This window comes from Micropterus salmoides, unplaced genomic scaffold, assembly GCF_014851395.1.
Source record: "Micropterus salmoides isolate LMB-PRFRI ecotype aquatic unplaced genomic scaffold, ASM1485139v1 Ms_hic_scaffold_17, whole genome shotgun sequence".
In the NCBI taxonomy this organism is placed as follows: domain Eukaryota; kingdom Metazoa; phylum Chordata; class Actinopteri; order Centrarchiformes; family Centrarchidae; genus Micropterus; species Micropterus salmoides.
The window spans coordinates 557001-575804 of NW_024040817.1; the positions used below are offsets into that span (position 1 = coordinate 557001).

Genomic DNA, 18804 nt, shown 5'->3' on the forward strand with positions numbered 1-18804 from the left:
TTACCGACTTCTCCTGTGAGATCTACAACCTGCGCTGATGGAATGCCATTCTCCCTTGTAGAACCTATTTCCTCGCCTGAGTACAAATCTGTAAAAAAACAATATACAAAATACACATCAGGATAGTACACTTTAAAATTTAGAACATTTCTATTTCACTCTAGTACATAGAAGGCCCTCTTACCTTCAAGTTGATATTCGGTTGAATGAAGCCCATTGTCGATCAAGTCAAAAACTGTTAATTGAAAACACGCAGGAATGAAATACAAAGTGTCGATTTTTGCTATTTCTTTAGTTGTGGAGGAAAGGCTGAATGCGTACCGTGTTCTCTTTGAGGGGTCATCGCTCTGGTTTGAAGTCACTAGTGTGAAGACCTCTGGATTTCTGGTAGGGTACTTATAGAAGTAAGAAAACAAAAAAAAAAACACACGAGTGCTGCTCTGCATGTGGGAGATAACTGATGAGGGGTTGGGGCCGTTACTTCTGGTACAACCAGATTATTATTTAGTTCCAAACTCTTGTCTCCGGCTGATAGAAATAGCTTCCTGTTTCGAAAACGAACTGTCTGATAAACCCAGACCGTTTTTAACAACCGGAGTCTGGGGTTATAGATAACCAAAGTTAATAACTGGTCTACAAGATTACCTGAAGATGCTAATGACAGTTAAAACACACAACTTGATGTGGCTCATTGAGAAAACAGAGGGAGGGGAGGGATGGAAGGAGGTCCGGGGGGTGGAGCACATTCCTCAATTCACCCCACAGCCTATGCTACACCAGAATGAGAGAGGACAGAGAAGAAGAGACACAGACTCTAGAAGGATTAAAGTTTTAAGACTCACAAGTTTAAGACTAGGCTACAGCTTTGGAGTGATAATGATGGCAAGTTTGTAAGACAAAGCAATAGCAAAGTAATTTGGAACACTCTCTTATTTTGCTGCATGCTGTTGAAGGTAATTTGTAATGCTGTTTAATTTTACTCACCGTTATACCATTTTACTGCTTTACTGTCATTATTTCAATTTATTCTTCACTTGTTTACTGATGGTAAGTTTGTCACACAAAGCTTTAGCAAAGATTTTGAAGGTAATTAAAAAATGCTGTTTAATTTTAACTCACTGTTATACTATTTTACTGTAATTATTTCATCTCATTCTTTAGTTCTTAAATGATGGTAAGTTTGTCACACAAAGCTTTAGCAAAGATTTTACAAAGTTTAATTTTGGAACTCACTCTTATTTTGCTGCATGCTGTTGAAGGTAATTTTTACTCACCGTTATACCATTTTACTGCTTTGCTGTCATTATTTCAATTTATTCTTCACTTGTTTAATAATAAAGACTGACTTGATTCCAAAGAAACCTCCTACTGATCCTTTGCTGGCCCCGGAGATTCCTCCTTTTACTTATAACTCACTGCTATACTTTTTAATGATAAATTTATTGTCACAAACACCTCCTAGTTAATTCATTCAAGTTGTATTACTTAATAAAGTCTTTAAATCAATGAAAAACACACAATGGAAGGATGTACGCAACCCTCTTATCAGTTACATACAGACATATTTCCGGCTGGGGTGGGACAGGATGAACCCCCTCTTTTCAGTTACATACAGCCATATTTCCGGTTGGGGCGGGACCGGATACACCCCTCTTATCAGTTACATACAGACATCCGGTGTGGGGGCGGGACCGGAAATAGCTGTCAAAAATGAGTTTGATGGAATGTATTTGATACTTCTCTCTAATGGGATTATAATGAGATATGGATGAATGGTGAGAAGCTGTGATGGAGAAATGTATTTGATTTGCACTAAGATATTTTTAATCATTGAACTTGTAGTGATACATGTTCATAGGTGGTTAGTTCAAACATGTTGAAATGTTCAATCTATTTGATGAAAGTGTGTGTGTGTGTGTGTCCTCAGTGAAGTGTATCAGTCTCTGCAGTAGCTTCCAGCTGCAGCAGTCAGTTCAGTTTCTGTTCAGTCTGACTGAGGGAGGTTTTTGTACGACGCTTTTTCACTGTGTGAACACAGCTTGACTGTTTATAGCATGATAACTCAGACAGTAGTAAACTGCTGCATCTTCAGTCTGGACTCCACTGATGGTCAGAGTGAAGTCAGAGTTTGATCCACTGCCTGTAAAACAACCAGGAATCCCTGATGCTCGAGTGCTAGCATAGTAAATGAGTCGTTTAGGAATTTCTCCATCTCTCTGTTGGTACCAGGCTAAATAGTGGTTGTTGTTATAAACATAAACATTCTGACTGGTCCTACATCTGATGGAGACGGAGCCTCCCAGAGCAGAGCTCACTGCTCCAGGCTGAGTCACTGTGACCTGGCCTCTGGACTCTGAGGATACAGAGACAAAAACATAAAGCAGCATCATGGTTTTGTGGGCTTCATTTCAGAGGGACGGATGTTCATAGAGGAGAGGAGTTTGATTCTCTGGACTTTACCTGTGAAGCAGCAGCAGAGGAGAGTCCAGATGAGGACGCAGATCAAAGTCATGTTTTTGATGAGGAGGATTTCTGTGGCTTCTGTTGTCATGAAGGACAGCTGTCAGTCATCCAGTGTTCAACTCTCAGGACTATAAACTCTCCCAGAGCACTGGAGCATGGTGCTGCTGATGCAAAGTGGCTCTCTATGGAAATGCTCTGACTGACTCCAGCAGGGACTTAGATTACTCTGATGATGCAGTTTATCAATGGATCAATCACTTTATTAGAGAATCGATAAGACATTGGACGCAATTGTCCATTTTTCTGTCAATAAGTAAAGTGATACAGCTGAGGAGTGATTCCTGTATGTTTGAATTTGCACTTGAACAGCAAAGACGTTTAAACTGTATGTAGTGGTTCAACTCATCATTATAGCTGTTAATGTAAGTGAAGAAACACTTTGGTGATGATTGAAAACATGTGATTGTAGTCAGTTCATTTCTGTTTTGGTTTCCACTGAATAAATAATTCTACAGTTAAGTTTTTTTCATGATCTTGATAAGAAAGTTTGTTATTTATTTCCAGTGTAGTTTAATATATTTCAGGTCATTCTGTATGATGATTCTCTCTGTGCTGATTTGCATGAGAGGCTTCTTAAAGGGAAGTGAAACAATGTGTGAGTGAGTGACTGGTGGAGCAGAAAAACCATCTGACAGAAACTCCTTAAAGGAGAAAATCAGCTCTCACACAGTAAAGGTGTCCTCTAAGCTGATTGGTGTCTCCTAGGTGATGTCCGTCCCACCCTGATGGTGCTGCCCCCCTCCAGTGAGGAGCTGCAGCAGGGGAAGGCCACGCTCATGTGCCTGGCCAACAAGGGCTTCCCCTCAGACTGGAGTCTGGCCTGGAAGGTGGACGGCAGCAGCAGCAGCAGCAGCTGGGAGGAGAGCAGGAGCCCCGGGGTGCTGGAGAAGGACGGCCGCTACAGCTGGAGCAGCACCCTGAGGCTCCCTGCAGACCAGTGGAGGAAGGTGGGCTCTGTGACCTGTGAGGCCACCCAGGGCTCCCAGGCTCTGGTCTCAGAGACACTGAGGAGAGACCAGTGTTCCCAGTCCTGACCTGACTCACTGGGACTCTGCTACTGGTTTTATTCTGCTACTGCTCTCAGCCTGAATTCATCAAAGATCTCTCCCTCTCTCTCTCTTTCCTTCCCTAACTCACTCTCTTATTACATGTTTCATTGATAAATTTGTTTTTTGTTGCTGTCATTTCAATTGTTTCAATAAAATAAAGACGAGTTCATCAAAGCTGTTGTTTTCAATTCATGTTAGGGTGAAAGTTACAGTTTTGCTGTTTTGATAGTTCCATTAAATCCAGAAAGGTTAAAAATGTACAAATATTTGAGATTGTTTCTATTGTTTGGAAATGTCTTGAAATTATAAAATAATTTAAAGCATGCGTAATGCGTAAAATACGTAATATTTTGAGAGCAATTAATCAGATAATCATTAATGTAACATTAATGCAACAAAGACATTATTTGTTCAAGATTCCTTAAAGCTAGACCGTAGAAACTGCTTCATTACACAAACTGCAAATTAGATTTTTGGTGACAACAAAGATAATTTTTAAACTATTTCAAGGTAAATCAGGTTTACAATATGTGGTTTATAAATGAATTGTACTATCGGTAAAAACTCTCATGCTGAAATGGGTTTAGAAATGTCCTGAAAGTTTCATGAATCTGGTTAAACTAAAAAGTCTATGATGAATTTGTGGCATTTCAATTATGAGGTAAGTTATTATCAGCATATTATATCACAATAGTATCAGAATCAATAGTTTGATCTCAAAATACAACATGTGTGTTTAAGTTTGTTGAAAACTAAACTGTGTGACTTCAATATAAAACTTGTGAATTTCAAGTTCCATTTGATTTATCATAAATGTAATCTATAAAGGAAACATGACAATTCATGTCAGATCAGTTTTAATGTATTGGACTTATTGTCAGTAAATTACTAAAGTGTTTCTATAACTCTGCAGCTGTTGATTCAGATCAGTTCCTCTCCAGCTGAAGGAGGTTTTTGTCCGACGTTGTATCACTGTATGAACGGACGGCTGTAATCCTGCTGACAGTAATAAACTCCTGCATCATCAGTCTGGATTCCTCTGATGGTCAAAGTGAAGTCAGTTCCAGACTGACTCCCACTGAAACGATCTGAAACTCCAGACTGACGGGTTTGAGCATCATAAATCAGGAGTTTAGGAGCTTCTCCAGGTTTCTGAAGGTACCACTGCAAGTCATAACTAACACTTGTACTGGCTTTACATCTGAGAGAGACAGTCTGTCCTGGAACAACAGACTGAGCTCCAGGAGACTGAGTCAGGATGATTTCTCCTGATGAATCTGGAAAACATGAAAAAGAGGAGAAGGGTTATTGAGACAAATCCAGTTTGGAGAAAGATGATCAACATCCAAACAGAAGAGTCTCATTTCTTTAACATGGAGAACAGATGGAAGAAGGTAAATGCTGCTTGTTTCAGTGTTTCTCCATCACAGCAGAACATCATTGTGGTGAACCTGGTTGCATCCTGAAGCAAAGTTTTCAGAAGAGAGTCTCACCCTGAACAAGGAGCCCCAGGGTGGCCAGCAGTAGAATCAGTGACATCATCATTGTGCTGCCGGCGTGTCAGTGGCTCTGAAAGGCCTGGACAGCCACTGATCAACACTGGCCTCTTAACGGCTGGGAGCAGAGAGGCAGGACACATATGCAAACACACAGAGTCAGTGAGCTGTAGCTGTCCTCAACATATCATGGTGTTTCCCCCTCAGTGCTGAGAGTGTTGATCTACATATTTATATATTTACATGTAGTGGATATTGAAAACTTCCTCTACATGTAATATGGTAATATGGTGTTTTAGACAATGATTAGTGACATTAATATCAATGTAGGTTTGACATCTTTAGGTGTCTGTAATATGGAAATTTCTTCAAGTAAAGTAGTGTTGGGTGTTTGAGGGGATGCTGAGGCCGACGATCTCAGAGAGCTTCCAGAGCTTCTCAGAGCTTGGAATATTTTAACTTTGAAGCCAACGTGGACATGAAGTCTTAAAAATGCTCAGAGGAATAGGAATTTGAAAATCTACATTTAAATGAAAACTGGGTGACTCCATCTGCTAAGAAAGATCATGTGATGTGATTGAAAGCTCCACAGCAGTTAGTGGATGGATGTTGTGGTGAGGGTTTTTTTTTGCCATTTCCAAGTTTAAGAATAAACATTTAGTCTCAGTGTATTTGTGGAGTTTAGATTTGCATGTTGGAGAAAATGTGTTATTGGATATTCTTTAGTATATGCAGATATAGTTATGTCAAGGAGGTTACTTCTTTCTTTAGAATTTTTATGATTGAAGTTTATATATTTAAAATACTATTTTGTGCTTTCAGGGATGTACTGGTTTTGATTGGACAGTCTCTGATCCTGAATGTTTCTGATGCCGATCTGTTTCTTCATATTTCCAATTAAATGTATATTGTTGAAATTGCTTTAATCCCGTATGAGGCTGAGGTCAAAGGTCGTGACCAAGACTTTTCTTATCTGCTTTCCCAGGCTGGCTACTCTGGATTATTTGGCAAATCAGAAAAGACAGTGGGATCATAAAAAGACATGAATGGATCGTGAGAAGCTGTGATGGACAAAGTAATTTGATTTCATATTTTTTACAATTGAGCTTATTTTGCTACATGTTCATTGGTAGTTAAAGCAAAAGTTGGGAAATCTTCAACCTTTGTGTGTGTATGTGTGTGTGTGTGTGTGTGTGTGTGTGTGTGTGTCCTAAATTTCTAACACTGTATGACACACACTATCTACCAAAACACACTCATCACAGATAGAAATACAACATCGGTTATTTGTTTGTCATATTCCCATGTGTAGTGTTGTTGGTGCAGTTGTAATCCAGTGCTGTCATCTTGTGGATATGTTATATAATACATGCCCAAGTTACTTAAACAGGCTTTTTCCTAACATGTCTGTGTGTTGAGAGTGATTTATTCAGAGCGGAAAGGGCACCAGACACTGAGCCAGGACAGACATAAGTCTGATAAGAACTGTGCTCTGGTCCAGATTGAAGTATCTCAACAACTACAAAATGGATTGCAGAGAAATTTTGCACAGACATTTGTGGTGCCCAGAGGAAAAATCTGACTGACTTTGGTTGCTGACTTTTTCTCTTACGCCACCGGCAGGATAAACTTTTTGCTTATTCTGTGAAACACTGTATCTCAACATATAACTGACAGATTGGTATAAAATTTGTAAAGACAGTCATGGTTCCTATACAATAAATCCTAATTACAACGGAGCTCCCTGACCTTTCCTCTGGCACCACCATGACGTTCATATTCAACACCCATTTGATGGATGACCATGAAATGTGATTCACATATTCAGGTCCCCCTCCAGGTAAATTGTAATAATTTTGGTGATCCTCTCACTTTTCATCCCTGCACCATCATTTCAGTTTGTCCAGTACTTTGATTTATGAATAAATCTCTGCAGAGCTTATAACATTCACATCAGCCTCACCTTTACTCTGTGCTCAATGCTAATTAGCATATGTGATAACACACCAAACATGGTGAACACAGCAGAGGCGGGACCAAGTCATAGTTTTACAAGTTACAAGAAAGTCCCCAGTCCAGACCTATCATGTTGGGCACATCTGAGTCAAGTCTCAAGTCAAGTCCCAAGTCCTAAACTTTGAGTTTCGAGTCCTAAACAAGTCATAATGCGCTCTTTTCATAAGTTTCTTTTCCAAGTTAAAAATAAGAAAATGTGTTGAATAAAACATTAGCCTGTACAGAAAGAAGGCAGAGGAGCACTTTCACACAACAAATGTTCTATAATTTCATGAATTAAATGAAATGTTCATGTAGGGCTGCTAATTATTTTGGTCAATGTTGAGATCACAATTATTTAACATGATTACTCATTGACTTAGGAAACATTAATCTATTGAACTTTTAAAATGTAATACTTTCTTTTTAAAAACTGAATGATGAAATAAGAAATAATAATCCAACATTATTAACTTTAAGCAGCATCTATAGTACAAGAGGATGACAGCAGTTTCCCCCAAATTGACAGCTTTGGGTAACAGATGGGTTACTGAGGGGGCTCTGTGTGTTAGTCCTCAGTGAAGTGTATCAGTCTCTGCAGTAGCATCCAGCTGCAGCAGTCAGTTCAGTTTCTGTTCAGTCTGACTGAGGGAGGTTTTTGTATAATGCTTTTTCACTGTGTGAACACACCCTGACTGTTGATTTCATGAACACTCTGACAGTAGTAAACTGCTGCATCTTCAGTCTGGACTCCACTGATGGTCAGAATGAAGTCAGAGTTTGATCCACTGCCTGTAAAACGACCTGGAATCCCTGATGCTCGAGTGCTAACATAGTAAATGAGGAGTTTAGGAGTTTCTCCATCTCTCTGTTGGTACCAGGCTAAAATGTGGTAGTTGCTCGAAACATATACATTCTGACTGGTCCTACATCTGATGGAGACGGAGCCTCCCAGAGAAGAGCTCACTGCTCCAGGCTGAGTCACTGTGACCTGGCCTCTGGACTCTGAGGATACAGAGACAAAAACATAAAGCAGCGTCATGGTTTTGTGGGCTTCATTTCAGAGGGACGGATGTTCATAGAGGAGAGGAGTTTGATTCTCTGGACTTTACCTGTGAAGCAGCAGCAGAGGAGAGTCCAGATGAGGACGCAGATCAAAGTCATGTTTTTGATGAGGAGGATTTCTGTGGCTTCTGTTGTCATGAAGGACAGCTGTCAGTCATCCAGTGTTCAACTCTCAGGACTATAAACTCTCCCAGAGCACTGGAGCATGGTGCTGCTGATGCAAAGTGGCTCTCTATGGAAATGCTTTGACTAACTCCAGTTAGTTATACTATATTTTAATATGGTATAGTAAAAATACTATGATCATAACAAACCAACTTCTGCCAGTACAAATCATCTTTTCAGCACCATTATTATTGCTCTGAATAGCAATTTAAGAGACAGTAAATGCTTTTCTTTTATTCTAACAGAGTTAATGCACATCTCTGCCGTCTAATGTTGTGTCACTACGAGAACAGATAACAGGTAGGGGTTACACAGAACTATCAATCGTCTGCTGTGCTGTAGAGACACATTTATACAGATGTGCAACCGCAGCTTTAAAATTTTTTATCTTCTTCATATCACATTTATTTTCCTTTCACAGGTTGATATTCATTGTTTACTCTTCTGTTTGTTCCTTAATGTTTCATTCAACACTTGATTTGCTGTCATCAATTGAGTTATTCTTAAATGTTTTTATGGTAACACATGTGGCAATGAAACGAATTTGAAAAGTTGAACGAATATTGTATGGAAGATTCCAAAGGAAATTTAGAGATCGCTGTTTCTTGTTTATATCTGTGTCATTCTATGATACAAACGTTCATTTTGTACAGTATGACGTTGCTGGACCACAAAGTCCAATAACACGGTTGCTGAATGTAAAATTTACTACAGTTTCCTCCATTATAAAGTTGTAGCTGTTATTTGCCACAGTAATAAGGATTTGTACATTCTTCTTGTGTTAGCTCCTGTCTCCAGAGACAATAGAGCCAATGTTGTATTCCCCAACATAGTTCTGAGACTGACAACATTAAGTGGAGAGAGTTTGTGCTGAGATTGTATTTCTGATTCCAAGTTCAAGAAAGAACTTTAAATGTCAATGTATTTGTTGAATTTTTTGTTGCATATAAAAAAAATGCTTTGTATTCAGTAATAGTAATGTGTAGATGTAGTCAGATGACGTACGTGATTCATGATTTTTTAATAATTCCAATTGATATTTAGCTGTTCTTTACACAACTGTCACGTCCCCGGCTTGTCTAGGGGCGTGGGACTAACAAAGAGAAATAAACCGGGTGGAAAAAACCATGGGTGACCCAAAACACGTCAAGTTAATGTATTTATTTCAAATTAGTAACAAAAAAAGGTGTTTAACAACTTAAAGCGATCTTTCATCCTATCAGAGATGATATGGGGTTTGTTATGTAAAGTAAATTAATTAACAAGATATTCAGCGAAAAATATGCAACACAATACACGGTCTCTACGGCTCCCAAAGTGCTGGTGAGGCACATGTGGAGATCGCCGCTCCTCTCACTACACCGGCTTTCAGTTGGTCGTGAACACCGGGCCGACGGCTGCCACCGCAGAGTCACCAGACATACAGCGCGAGAAGGAGTTAAGATCACGTCCCGCTACGGACCACACAATAAACCACACAGTAAGTCATACAGTCTAACACGAGCAGCCAAGGAAGAGTGAGAGTCAGAGCACTTCACTGGCTCAGCTTGAAACCCACTGATGGCCGCTGACCAGCTCCAGCTGCGGGATTTACGCAGCGCCAGGCTCAGGCCCAGGTACAGACCTGCAGAAAAGAGACAGAGACACCCACAGCAACACAAGCACAACCCACAGACCTCACGGGTCGTAACAACATTTTTATATTTGAAATAATATTTTGTGAGTTGAGGGAGTTTTGTTTGGACCATTTTTTACCATGAAGGTGTCTGATGCTGATCTGTCTTCATATTTCCTTTAAACTGGAGCCAGAATGAGATAGAGGTCAAAGGTCATGGCCAAGCACAATAGCTGTTAAAGGAACAAGGGTGACATTTTCAGTCCACTTAATGAAATTTTGTATGTGTTGAGTATGTGTGTGTGTGTGTGTGTGTGTGTGTGTGTGTGTGTGTGTGTGTGTGTGTCCTCAGTGAAGTGTATCAGTCTCTGCAGTAGCTTCCAGCTGCAGCAGTCACTTCAGTTTCTGTTCAGTCTGACTGAGGGAGGTTTTTGTACGACACTTTTTCACTGTGTGAACAACCACTGACTGTTGATATAATGATAACTCAGACAGTAGTAAACTGCTGCATCTTCAGTCTGGACTCCACTGATGGTCAGAGTGAAGTCAGAGTTTGATCCACTGCCTGTAAAACGTCCTGGAATCCCTGATGCTCGAGTGCTAGCAAAGTAAATGAGGAGTTTATGAGTTTCTCCATCTCTCTGTTGGTACCAGTGTAAACGGTTAGAGCTATATACATTCTGACTGGTCCTACATCTGATGGAGACGGAGCCTCCCAGAGCAGAGCTCACTGCTCCAGGCTGAGTCACTGTGACCTGGCCTCTGGACTCTGAGGATACAGAGACAAAAACATAAAGCAGCGTCATGGTTTCGTGAGCTTCATTTCAGAGGGACGGATGTTCATAGAGGAGAGGAGTTTGATTCTCTGGACTTTACCTGTGAAGCAGCAGCAGAGGAGAGTCCAGATGAGGACGCAGATCAAAGTCATGTTTTTGATGAGGAGGATTTCTGTGGCTTCTGTTGTCATGAAGGACAGCTGTCAGTCATCCAGTGTTCAACTCTCAGGACTATAAACTCTCCCAGAGCACTGGAGCATGGTGCTGCTGATGCAAAGTGGCTCTCTATGGAAATGCTCTGACTGACTCCAGCAGGGACTTGATTACTCTGATGATGCTGTTTATCAATGGATCAATCAGTTTATCAGAGTATTCATCTCAAATGGTTTAAAATCTTTTTTACATGATTTTGGTTTCATGCTACAAGATATTTTGTTTCAAAATATCTTCTGCCTAAATTTCCAAAGAAAAAATATAGAAATTGAATTTAACATTAATATATCTAACTAAAACATCCATTCTGGAAATTTGTGTGACTGTCTTAATTTTACATCTCAGCTGATAAAATATTACAAACAGAAACTATTTTTGGTGAGTTTGTTTGTGTCAAAGTCAGAGAGCCGTGTCTCTCTACAGTGAGAGGTTTTTGTACGGCGGCTCAATGAGTTTGTATTACTGTGGTTGACTTTTGGTGGAGGAACCAGACTGGATGTTGGAAGTAAGTCAAACATTTAACAAACTTTTATTGAGTTGTTGTTTTTTTCTTTTATATTCAGCATGCCAAAAAACCTTTTGAATGTCCATATTAATGTATAATGTTTAATCTAATACTTTGCACTAGGAAACAAAGTTCCCTTCACCAAAAAAAACTCAACTCATTGCAATGAATATATTACATATTAGCAAAAGGGATAATGATTTCCATCTTTAATGGTTAAGTTGTACCTTGAGAGGTTGTAGCTTTAGTTCTGCCTGAAAAAGTCTACAGTGAGGGTTTTTTGTAGTGCAGCTCAATGTGTTTTTCTCACTGTGGTTGACTTTTATTGATATTTTAAATTCAGCTTTTGAATGTTTGATGGAGATAAATATATTTAGTTTGTTTCAGTGATTGGGTTTTTATTTCTCCTCATTTACCAGCAGCTTTACTAAACATTTCTTTACACATTACTCACACTGAAATTCAAACAGCTTGAAGTGGAGAACAGATAAATAATAACAATAATAACTTTAGTTATGATTAAATACAACCCCGCGACCCTGTACGCAGGATAAGCGGTTGATGATGGATGGATGATTAAATACAATTCACTTTCTCCACGTAATGATTGAAATCTGGATGAAGAACATTTGATTATTGTCAATTAGTTTGATATGTTTCAGGTCATTCTGTATGATGATTCTCTCTGTGCTGATTTGCATGAGAGGCTTCTTAAAGGGAAGTGAAACAATGTGTGAGTGAGTGACTGGTGGAGCAGAAAAACCATCTGACAGAAACTCCTTAAAGGAGAAAATCAGCTCTCACACAGTAAAGGTGTCCTCTAAGCTGATTGGTGTCTCCTAGGTGATGTCCGTCCCACCCTGACGGTGCTGCCCCCCTCCAGTGAGGAGCTGCAGCAGGGGAAGGCCACGCTCATGTGCCTGGCCAACAAGGGCTTCCCCTCAGACTGGAGTCTGGCCTGGAAGGTGGACGGCAGCAGCAGCAGCAGCAGCTGGGAGGAGAGCAGGAGCCCCGGGGTGCTGGAGAAGGACGGCCGCTACAGCTGGAGCAGCACCCTGAGGCTCCCTGCAGACCAGTGGAGGAAGGTGGGCTCTGTGACCTGTGAGGCCACCCAGGGCTCCCAGGCTCTGGTCTCAGAGACAATGAGGAGAGACCAGTGTTCCCAGTCCTGACCTGACTCACTGGGACTCTGCTACTAGTTTTAATCTGCTTTCTGTAACTCTGTCTCTCTCAGACAAAAGTTTTAAATAATGCTTTTTCTTATTCATAGTCACGCTGACTCTGTTATCTTTTTCAGATAATAAAGATAGTTTTGTTCAAATCAAAATGTTTCTGAGGATATTATTATTTAAACAGAAGTATTATTCTTTTTAAAATTAAAATTATTAAACTACTGTCAGAGCTTATTAATAGACATTTTCTAGGCTTTAATTTTAATTTTATTAAAATGTCTGAAATCATAAAACTACATAAGTACAACATGATAATGTTTTCATTTTTCAATGTTATAATAAAGCATATTTATGTGGATAAGAAAGATAAGTGAAAGTCCTGTTCAAAATTACCTTTACATAACTGTAAAACAGAATATATATAGTTTTACAGCACAGGAAAAGAATAACAGGAAACATCAGCATAAATGGATATAACATTCAAGTAATCTGAAACATAAACGTATTTTAGTAACATCTCAAGCACAAATGTAAAAAAAAAGATGAAGATGATTTCTAATGGGTTACTATTTATAAAGTGGATTAAATTTCATTATTAAACATTTAGTTTCTGAGTTTTATAGTACAATTTCATTTGTAGTGATTTACTTTTGCACTGAGTTTTGTGTTGAATTTATTAAAAAGAGTAAGAATTGTCATCTGTATGAACTGTCTAATGACACAGTTGACATCAGTTGACTAAAAGTTAGAGAAGTTGTAGAGAAATGTATTCTTCACCCAAAATCATGGTCAATAAATGCAGTACTGTTATGTTTGAAATGTTATTAATTTACACATAATTATAAGAAATATTTTTGTCATGTCTTATGTTTAATTTTCTGTGCAGCTGTTGATTCAGATCAGTTCCTCTCCAGCTGCGAGAGGTTTTTGTACGACGTTGTATCACTGTGTGAGTGGGAAGCTGTTATGCTGCTGACAGTAATAAACTCCTGTATCTTCAGTCTGAACTCCTCTGATGGTCAAAGTGAAGTCAGTCTGTTGGGCTGTTGCACTGAAACAATCTGAAACTCCAGGCTGATGAGCTGTAGTATCATAAATGAGGAGCTTCTCCAGCTTTCTGAAGGTACCAGTTAATGTCATCACCTATAAGTGAACTGGCTTTACATCTGAGAGAGACAGTCTGTCCTGGAACAACAGACTGAGATCCAGGAGACTGAGTCAGGATGATTTCTCCTGATGAATCTGGAAAACATGAAAAAGAGGAGAAGGATTATTGAGACAAATCCAGTTTGGAGAAAGATGATCAACAGCCAAACAGAATCTCATTTCTTTAACATGGAGAACAGATGGAAGAAGGTATATGCTGCTTGTTTCAGTGTTTCTCCATCACAGCAGAACATCATTGTGGTGAACCTGGTTGCATCCTGAAGCAAAGTTTTCAGAAGAGAGTCTCACCCTGAACAAGGAGCCCCAGGGTGGCCAGTAGTAGAATCAGTGACATCATCATTGTGCTGCCGGCGTGTCAGTGGCTCTGAAAGGCCTGGACAGCCACTGATCAACACTGGCCTCTTAACGGCTGGGAGCAGAGAGGCAGGACACATATGCAAACACACAGAGTCAGTGAGCTGTAGCTGTCCTCAACATATCATGGTGTTTCCCCCTCAGTGCTGAGAGCGTTGATCTACATATTGACATATTTACATGTAGAGGATCCTGAGAACATGTCATTTTCAGTAACTTCTACATGTATTATGGTAATATGGTGTTTTAGACCATGATTAGTGACATTAATATCAATGTTGGTTTGACATATTTAGGTGTCTGTAATATGGAAATTTCTTTAAGTAAAGTAGTGTTGGGTGTTTGAGGGGATGCTGAGGCCGACGATCTCAGAGAGCTTCCTCGAGAAACTCCAACCAGAAAACATGGAAGTCATCATCAGTTACATTACTGTTTTTATGACATGATCTTCCTCAGCAGATGGAGTTCACCCAGCTGTCATGGAATATTTTAACTTTGACGCCAACGTGGACATGAAGTCCTAAAAATGCTCAGAGGAATGTGAATTTGAAAATCTGCATTTCAATGAAAACTGGGTGACTCCATCTGCTAAGAAAGATCATGTGATGTGATTGAAAGCTCCACAACAGTTAGTGGATTGTAGTGAACAACGGTGTGGATTTGTGCATTTTACATTGAATAAATTTGGAGCTACCCTAAATTCCTTTCTCCTCCCCAGAGAAGAAGGGGAGGGGTCAAAGTTGCTTTCTCTAAGTGCTATCCCGACCATAAAACTGGCACCTTTTTGATTCCGAAGCTGATAACGCGGGGCCTGACTGTTAAACTGACAAAGGGACACGAGCCAGCCATTGGCATCTCCCTGAACAGCCTATCAAAACTGGCCCCCCACACACGTTTCCGTGGCAACTGACCTTATTCTTTGTTTTATTACCACATCAAAGGGATACTCCTTGTCTCACCTAAGTGTGACATTGTCCAGGACAGCTGAACTTTCAATGTAAAAGGACTGCAGTCTCCAAAAGACTCAAAGCATCTAATTAAATTTAATTAAATCTTTAGTTACCTGAATATGTTTGCCTCTATTTGAGTAGTTATGTTAACTGTTGTTGCTATCTGTTGTTGATATTAGTGCTGAAAAGAAGTTACTTGTGCAATGTTTTTATTTTCAGCAAGACACTCCTTCATCTAATGTAATCAATGCTTGTTCATAATACTTTCCTACAAAATTTTAGAAATGATGACAAAGAAATGTTTTACTATACTCTTAATCGCCAGCTTGAATTTAAGGATGAATCAACAAATTCCCCGGTTCCTAAGGAGAGACGATCTTCGATTTAATCCAAGCTTTCCTCATGTAACCTGAGCTCCCCCAAGTGGGCGAAATAAGTATTACATGCCCTCGTCGGAAATGCCGTTAAATGTATAAATATCCTGACCACTAATGTGACAATTGTTTCCTGTTACCAAATGCCTAGAACGGTACAACCGTTCAACCATTGAGGTTCGATTGTGGAAAATATTTGATGATAATACGTGCAAATAGATTTCTTTTCTTTAGATATTAAGTTTAGAAAGGCAGTCCCTTGGGAAACCTGAGACGCCCCCTGGGGAACCACGCCCCAGACAACAAAAGAGCGACACGCGACCTCGCGTACTTTCTCTTCACTTCGCTGTTGGCTCTGCCACCCTGCTCGGCCCTCTGGACGCTTCGGCACGAGCAGTGTGCCTCGCCAGGCAACGCCCAGACTCGGCCAGCGAAACAAACAGGCCCCTTTGTTCGCTTGAAGCTACACACCTGAAGTGCCGCGACATCAATCTGCCTTCAGTTTGTTTTAATTTCTTTATTTCTTTTGTTTGTTAAGGTTATCAGTCCGTTAAGTTACACTGGACTAATTCAGGAACGACCAAGTTCCATTTTAAGCCTTTTTCGTCGAGCCAACTTCACCGAGGTCAGACCAAGCCACGTGGTCTCGCCAGCTACAACGAAGGAAACCTGAAAACAGCCCAATTGCCAGACGGAGGAGGCGTTTTCAATCAGACACGGAGAACCCTGGAGAATCCCTAGCAAAAAGCCAGGATCGGCAGCTAGCGTGGGACCCGTGCAACAGGCCAAAAGCAGGCTGTCGACAAGCAGTTTTGTCCCAATTGTTTTGGGATTTGTGCTGCTTGTGTCCCCCCTTCCGTGAAAAGTGATGGGTTTCACAGCGGTTGGGCATGTACCTGGGCCGATGGGCCTAAGATTTTGGCTCTTCTCAGACCAGGATGGCTCTGAGTGACGTCGACCGTGCTCATTTTGCTGAGGCAGGCTGCACCTCTGCTTCTGGCTTGGTCTATAATTCTGGGAGGTGATGCAGGTTGACGCAGGTGTTTCAAGACCAGGAGCTCGTTTTGGCTCCACCTGTAGGGAATTGATGCTGAGAGTGAGGACACCATGGGGCTCAGAATGCCTCGTCATTGTGAGTCTCTGCTTTTCAAATCCTTTTGTAGCTAACTCACGTAGCTGTCGACTGGTTTGGGTGCGTGGGCAGGCTGCTACACCCAGATGATGACTGGTAGTGGGGGGGAGGTTTTGGATAGAAAGGTATTTGAAGCTCAACTCTTCCTCCATATCCGGCTCATTTTTGGTACCAAAGTACGCTTGTCTGAGTCGGTTGTAGTACTGCTGAGGAGGTTCTGGCCTCCCTTGCTTAACAGCAAGTGCAGCTGTTAGACCTGATTGTGCTGTCAAGTCAAAATATTCCTCCACCAGTGCCTGGCAGAGTGAGTCATAATCTTGCCTTACATACCTGGGCTGGCGTTTAATAAAGCTGCTGACCTCTCGACTAGATGTCACCTTGATCAGGTAAATCTTGTCGTCAGTGGTGGCAGCAGGGAATTTCCGCAAGTAGTATTCAATATCTTTTAGATAGATACTGGTCTCATTTCAGCCTGTAGACTCAGGCTTGAAGCGTGTTATGTGGCGAGCGATTTTGTCTAAGTCTCTGTCAGAGGGGCTTAAGTCATGGTCAGCAGTGGGCGGTGGATGCAGCCGGGGGGAGTAAGCAGTCTTCACCTGAGTAGGTGGAGGGCTATTTCTCTGGCGCTCTGTCATATGATCCTGTGGGATCAGTTATGGGAGTGGTCGTGGAGACCATCCTCCTGAGGCTGGCAAAGGGGAGCAAGCCTTGTCTCTCTCTGGTGGGAGTGTTTTGTAGAAGGGAGTTTGTTGGGCTGTCTCACATCCTCCCAGCCCAATCCTCCTTGTTTTCCTGCTGTAGCGGGGATTGGGTTACTCTGTCCCTATCCTCTAGCTGTCTTCGCATTTCTTGCATGCGTTTTTGGTCAGCTTCTCTAAGTTTGCTATAAACCTTGACGTGTAATTTTAGCTCTTTAATTTCCCCCACTGCTTGTCTAAGGAGGGTTTCTGATTGGTCAAGGGATTCAGTTGTGTCTTTAAGTTTACTTTTAGTCCACTCTAACTCCTGTTCTTGCTGAAAGAGTGAGTGTTCAAGCTGATTGGCCTTTTCTTGCAGCTCAATTTTCTCCTCATCAACTCCACCCTCCTGTGGGAGGTGGCAAGGAGCCTGTAGGTCAGTGATGCGTTCTTCCGCTTCACTTAGTGACTGCCTGGTGTTTTCCAGCTGCTGTTCAAGCTGGTGCGTGTGCTTAGACTGGGCAGACATTACAATAGCTAGTTTTCCTAGCATCTGGGACAAGGCTTTGTCCTTTGAGGAAGTGGCTAGAGCAGTTGTTACCAGCTCTGCAAAAATTGTTTCAAGGTTCACCGCGTCGGTGCCTTGTAGTTGGCTTGAGTAGCCAGTTACCATGGTCTCGGTCATGTGGGCCAAGATGGAGTCAAAGTGTTCCAGTGGGTCGCCCCCACTGGCTGCCACTAAGCGTGGGTCTGCCGTGTTCACAGGCAGGTACTCTTTGGTTAAGGACTTTGGTGTGAGTCCAAATCAGACAACAAACAAGTGTGTCAACTCAGAGGATATGCATAAAAATACAAAAAATAAATGGGTGTTGCTTCTATAGTTTCCTGGAGCTGTTGATGTTCCTTTAAGTCAATTTGGAAGGTTGGAATCTGAAGAACAGAAGGATCAAAATCAAATCTATGGACTCAGTTATACAATTTGGTTTAATAAAATCAGAAGTGGACTACAGGTGTTAGCTGGTACAGCAGACCTGAGCCAGTCAGTTAAACTTTCATTAGCTCTTCTATGCCGTATGAGTCAAATGCTTCCCACAATCGAACCTCCAGGCTCATTGTTCAGCAAATGTTTATGTTCCCTGTATCCAACCGTCTTTTTATCACCTTAGTTAGAGAATAAATTCACTGTAATATAATCAAGAGCTGTGTGTGTTGCCTATTTATAGTTCCTGCCAAGAGAATTGACCCTTTAGATATGAGACTGACTGACTGATTTAAGATAATTGAGCGATTATTAACTAAATGATCACTAGTAATAATTGTATAATTATTCAAAACTACCTAGAGGTCCGGAGACTCGAGGATTATAACAACTCCGGTGGTGCCCTTAACGAGGAAATTTAGATTTTATGAATAAAAATTCATAATTGGGTACCAATTCTTATAAATTTATTAAAATGCATAACTAATAAATTTAGCTCTACTACACTGAGCAGGTCACCAGTCCATCGCAGGGCCAAAGTGGACATGAAGTCCTAAAGATGCAGAAATTTGAAAATCTACATTTCCATCAAAATGA

At 40.8% G+C, this 18804-nt stretch overlaps 2 long non-coding RNA genes and 3 gene segments (V, D, J or C); 1 reads left to right on the top strand and 4 right to left on the bottom strand.

The window, feature by feature from the left end:
* Positions 1 to 4: 4 nt before the first annotated feature.
* LOC119907325 lies at positions 5 to 610 on the bottom strand. The gene is made up of 3 exons (XR_005445089.1): positions 322 to 610; positions 185 to 235; positions 5 to 88 (listed from the first exon to the last, which is right to left on the bottom strand). It is a non-coding gene; the product is annotated as an uncharacterized LOC119907325 (long non-coding RNA).
* A 3294-nt stretch (positions 611 to 3904) lies between these two features.
* On the bottom strand, positions 3905 to 5120 carry LOC119907326. The segment is given in 2 exon segments: positions 3905 to 4849; positions 5066 to 5120. Coding segments are annotated over 2 exon segments (360 nt in total).
* Positions 5121 to 7736: 2616 nt separating this feature from the next.
* On the bottom strand, positions 7737 to 8227 carry LOC119907636. The segment is given in 2 exon segments: positions 7737 to 8068; positions 8176 to 8227. Coding segments are annotated over 2 exon segments (384 nt in total).
* Positions 8228 to 9853: 1626 nt separating this feature from the next.
* LOC119907637 lies at positions 9854 to 12454 on the top strand (the record flags this gene model as incomplete). The annotated part of the segment is given in 3 exon segments: positions 9854 to 9979; positions 11351 to 11402; positions 12246 to 12454. Coding segments are annotated over 3 exon segments (387 nt in total), but the record flags the coding sequence as incomplete, so codon positions are not given.
* A 497-nt stretch (positions 12455 to 12951) lies between these two features.
* LOC119907327 lies at positions 12952 to 14085 on the bottom strand. The gene is made up of 2 exons (XR_005445090.1): positions 14030 to 14085; positions 12952 to 13816 (listed from the first exon to the last, which is right to left on the bottom strand). It is a non-coding gene; the product is annotated as an uncharacterized LOC119907327 (long non-coding RNA).
* Between the last annotated feature and the right edge of the window lie 4719 nt (positions 14086 to 18804).